This window comes from Montipora foliosa, chromosome 10 (assembly GCF_036669935.1).
Source record: "Montipora foliosa isolate CH-2021 chromosome 10, ASM3666993v2, whole genome shotgun sequence".
In the NCBI taxonomy this organism is placed as follows: Eukaryota; Metazoa; Cnidaria; class Anthozoa; order Scleractinia; family Acroporidae; genus Montipora; species Montipora foliosa.
This window is the reverse complement of record NC_090878.1, coordinates 5,824,362-5,829,361: the sequence shown is the minus strand read 5'-3', so window position 1 is coordinate 5,829,361 and position 5,000 is coordinate 5,824,362. Positions and strand designations below refer to the sequence as shown.

The following is a 5,000-nucleotide window of genomic DNA, read 5'->3' as shown; positions in this document are numbered from 1 at the left end:
GGACTAGGCATTCCTGATCTGAGATCCGAGGCACCGCAGCAATTTGCTGCCTCGAGACTATTAACCACCGCGCACGTAAATTCTATTACATCACAGAGTTCCATCATGGTGCCAGGAGAAAGATCTATGGAGGAGCTAAAGAGGCATCAACATTCACTTAAGAGAGCAAGTGCCAAAGAGAAAATGGATAGCATCGATTCAAGCCTCTCCCCAGACCTGCTGCGACTGGTCAACCAATCGAGAGACAAGGGCGCAAGTTCTTGGCTGAATGCGATGCCCCTCGCAGACCAGGGTTTAGCCCTGAACAAGCAAGAGTTCGGAGACTCGCTACGCTTACCTTATGACCTGCCCTTAGTCAATCTACCAAGTCATTGCGTATGTGGGGATAAATTCACCGTTGGCCACGCCTTCTCTTGTAAAAAGGGGGGGGTTTGAAGCGCAGAGACATGATGATGTACGGAACTTGTTAACGACATTCATCGACAAGATCTGCAATAATGTCGAAATCGAACCACGCCTTCAACCCCTGGACAACGAGCGATTTCATTTGAGGAGCGCTGTTACAATTTCTGAGGCAAGGTTGCACATCAAAGCGGGAGGGTTCTGGGCAAGAGGAGTTACGGCATTTTTTGATGTAAGAGTTACGCACGTCAACTCCAAGTGTTACCAGAGCAAGCCAACATCGGAAGTGTTCAAGGAGCAAGAAGAAGAGAAGAAACGCAAGTACCTGCAGAGGGTGTTAGATGTAGAGATGGGTTCGTTTACGCCTTTAGTATTTGGAACCAATGGCGGAATGGGAAACGAGTGTCAGCGGTTCTTAAAGCATCTCGCATACAAGATAGCCCAGAAAGATACCGAGCCTTGTCATATTGTAATCACTTGGCTCAGGACACAGATTTCGTTTGAGTATCAAAAGTAATTAGCGAATTGCTTTGGTTTTGCATTACTTCTCTCGGTGATTGGTTGAAAATTCTCGTGCCACGTTTTCAACCAGTCAGATCAGTGAAACCAAAACCAGTCGTGGCTCGCGCGTGCACATTTTCCCGCGCTTTGTGTCGGCTACGTGTAATTAATTCGAGTTTTGACTGGTTTACTGGATTGTCTCCGTCCTTTTTGATTGGCCAAAGTAATTACTTTGGTTTTGGTTTTACGACACTCGATTGAAACTCGCTCTAATGATGCAATAACAAAACATCAATTGGATACAAAGACAACAATACCAAGTAGCGCAATTCCTGGTAAAGTTTTTGCGAATAGATGTGTAGTTTAGTCAAATAGAAAAGCAATTCATAGAGACACTTAATATTTAACAGACAATTATGATCAAAATGTGAGATTAATGTCTGATCCACGCAATAGAACGGTAGTCCCAACTTGAACAACTTTGGTGGAAATGGTGGGATGCCAAGAAGTGAAGCAATGCTTGCAAGTGATGATCAATCAATTACAGGTACAAAAACTTCAAATGATACTGAAAAACCTGATGCGCAAAAAGATAATAAACAAGCGCTGACTCAAAAATATGTGACAACACAATTAAATGAGAAAATGGGTAAAATTGTTATCAATCTTACCACACAACAAAAAAAAAAAAAAATGAAAATTCAAGTGCTGTCAATGTTTGGTTTTATCAACGGAGTTGATAATGTAAATTGACCACCCCATCCCTGTGCGGTGGTCAATTTACATTATCAACTCCGTTGATAAAACCAAATTGCTGTCAATGTTGAACTCTTAAACACAGAAATAAACACTTTGAATACTAACCTCAAACAATAATAATAATAATAATAATAATAATAATAATAAAACAACTTTATTTATTTCACTTACTTACATTAAAAGAAATAGAAATGTTTGATAATAAAAAAATTCAAAATTCTATAAAATTACGAATTCCATGATGCAGAGATATTAAAATCATACAATCGAATTATACTAGTGACGGCTAAACCAGTGTCCATAAAACGCCCCGAGTATAAAAACATATAGACCGTGTATCTCAAATATCCGCACTAGCTACATTTATTTTACAGTCTAATGATTGCTCTATCTTGCTACGAAACGGCGTTCGCGAACCTCTAACGCATGCATGTACCGATCTTAAGAGTTCAATTGAAAACCGCTCTATTACCTGTATCCTCATGCATGTAAGTTCTCTAATTCTTTATTTTGAACATCATGATTTTCATTGCTTATAAAATATATTCCTTGTCCGTTATAGAACCCCTTTTCGTCTTTTTTGTCCTAACTCCTTTATCTCCTTTGTTTCCCTTAAGCCCTCTTTGTGGTTCTGGTAGTCAATGGTCACCATTTTTTAATGTTGATCAATGAAAAATGTGGTCGCCCGTTTGTTGGGCCGTAACGTTATGCAAATGAGGTACGCTTGCGGTCGTCCTAAAATGCAAAAATAACCAACTTTTTTACTTAAAGTAAAGGTAAAGTCTGCTAACAGCCTAGAAGGCCCATCAGGCCGGCGCTTATCTCCGGTTTCTGTAGCATGAAGCGACTAGGAGTATTTCTACTCCCCCCTGGATGGGAGTCCAGTCCATCGCAGGGTTACCTCCAGCATTAGATTCGCCAGTACCCATTTATACACCTGGGTGGACAAAGGCACCGTGAGAGGTAAGTGTCTTCCCCAAGAACACAACACAATGTCCCCGGCCAGGACCCGAACCCGGACCACTCGATCCGGAGTCGAGCGCACTAACCATGAGGCCACCAGACGATAAATGAGCGAGAAGAAGATAGAAATCACCTTGGGAAGTAAACACATCCTGGATCACCTCTCCCCTACAAAGGATGTAAAGGATGTAAAGGTGGAACAAAGACAAGTTGCACACTGCTGTGTGCAACACTGGTTCACACTGTTGTGAACTCCTTCGCTATCTTGAACTTTAGCACTGACCGTTGTTCAACCGAGGTTCTTTTCCTCACACTCCTATTGCTCCTGAGGTATGCCGTGTCACTTCAGGTGTCCCCCAAGGGTCTGTCTTGGGGTCTCTACTTTTTCTTGTTTGCAAAAATGACCTTCCTGATAACATGTCTTCTCAAGTCCGCCTGTTTGCTGGCGGTTGCATCATCTGCCATGGATTCTCTTTTTCTAAATTACCTGAACTACTTCAATCAGATTTAGATTTTCTTTCTTCATGGGCGGATAAATGGCAAATGCGTTTTAATTGCAGCAAGTGTAATTCTATGCACATTACTCGTAATAAATTTCCAGTGATCACTACCTATTTCCTGAATGGCCAAGCTCTTGAAAGGACCGATGCACACTCTTATCTTGGAGTCGTCGTTTCATCTGCAACTTCATTTCCCTTAATTTGTATCATTGTACTCCTGAAACTAAGGTCAAATTTTATCTTACTCTCCAACGCCCATCTCTTAAACATGCTTGTTGTGCTTGGGATCCATACACTCAGCGCAATATTTCAAATCTTGAGAAAGTACAGCGGAGGGCTCCCCGCTTCGTTTTTCGAGATTACTCTCGTAACTCGAGTGTCTTTTGCATGAGTGTTTAACGTCCTGGATTGGCCACTACTTTCTGTGCGTCTTGAGTGTCAACAACTAATGTCGTATATGAGTCCTCCCATAACCTTAATAGGGTGGATTCTCTCTTAAGAGTGTGACTCTCTCCCAATCTCAAACAAGACGATCTCATTATATGGTATTTAACCACCTCTCTCCCCGAACAAATACAATCTAATTTTCTTTCCTACTATCCATGTTTGGAACGGCCTTCCGTAAGAGGTTGTTTATTCCCCAAACCCTACGGCCATTGATTCTAGAGTGAATGTGTGGCGACGTTGCTCAGCGGTCTGACTTCAAGTTCATGTCTGCCTCCTCTTCAAAACTAGTCTAAGCTGTCTCAGGAAGAAGTTTTTGTTATGGTAATTTGTTCAACATTACACATGAATGAAAACTAATTTTCATAAGAAAAAATTCCCACTTAGACTTGCTTTGAATAGAAGGCAGACATGAACTTGGAAATGGCTATTGACTTTTGTAGCTAGTTGATATTAACATTATCACTATTCTGTTACTGTAATTGATTGTTTTATTATTTTTAGTTATAGATGTGATTTGTGTAATTGCTATTAATGTATGATGTGTCGAGCTTGTGACTTGCGTCAGATAAGATTGGTTATTTAAACAGTGGAACCTCCATTAAGCGGCTACCTATTAAGGGGCCAGTAATGAAAGTCCCGTAATAATTGTAGAATATTGTAAATGAAACCTCTATTAAGCGCCCGTGGCCACCTCTTGCCCGTCCCGATGAGAGTTCTCCTAATGTTTTCACCTCTTATTAAGTGGCCACCAAGAGTTTAATACACTTAGTTTGGCTTTTCAGCGACAGACCTCCTTGCAATATATATGTTTTTCAAATTAATTATGGACCCGCGTAATGCAACCTTTCAGTTACAGACATTACCTCCTTTTCCGGTTATAAATTAACTCAGTTTACGCCATGGTTTAGATTGTTCATGTTAAGTTGAGAGAACCTCATCTCAACATCTTGAGGAGAATTTGTTTTTCCTAACAGTACTGTATTTTTGTTCGGTATTAGAGCTGTCTCTTGTGCGGAAGTTGTCTCAAACCTCTAAAGGTGTTTGTTTTAGAATAAGGTGACGTTTCTACTTTTCTGACGAACCTCTATTGAGCGGCCACTAGCCGCTACCCCGAGGGTGGCCGCTTAATAGAGGTTTCACTGTATGTAATGTGTACAAGATTTATTACATCGCTTGTTATTCAAACAGGGCGTTGCCGATTAATTAAACACAAAGAGTAGTCGGGTAAAACAATCAACATGAATTAGCTCTCGTTTTTTATACTTAAACCGAAAAAAAGTTCTTGTTTGACTGAGGGATATCTTCAGATAAGATAATACAAAGGGTCGGGTGGGAGGGGGGAATCTTATGGGTCAAGTCACGCTTGAGCAGCAGAGGTCAGACGATGTTAAATTCAATTGCTCAAACCGGAGAGACCAAAAATAAAAC

General features: G+C 40.8%; 2 protein-coding genes across 8 annotated transcripts in view; both read left to right on the top strand.

Annotated features, from left to right (window-relative positions):
- LOC137974340 (uncharacterized) overlaps positions 1–1,679 on the top strand; it is a 5,274-nt gene extending 3,595 nt beyond the window's left edge. Inside the window, exon 1 of the mRNA XM_068821270.1 lies at positions 1–1,679. This exon is cut by the window's left edge and continues 3,595 nt beyond it. The gene's annotated coding sequence lies outside the window, so the exon portion shown is untranslated.
- A 3,232-nt stretch (positions 1,680–4,911) lies between these two features.
- The window catches only part of LOC137974334 (uncharacterized), a 141,306-nt gene continuing 141,217 nt past the window's right edge, over positions 4,912–5,000 (top strand). For 6 of the 7 annotated variants that reach the window (XM_068821264.1, XM_068821263.1, XM_068821262.1 and 3 more), the window contains exon 1: positions 4,928–5,000. This exon is cut by the window's right edge and continues 137 nt beyond it. In XM_068821264.1, coding sequence (XP_068677365.1) covers positions 4,957–5,000 — 44 coding nt within the window. In that variant the 5' untranslated portion in view covers positions 4,928–4,956. The other variant, XM_068821265.1, reaches the window with a different exon arrangement.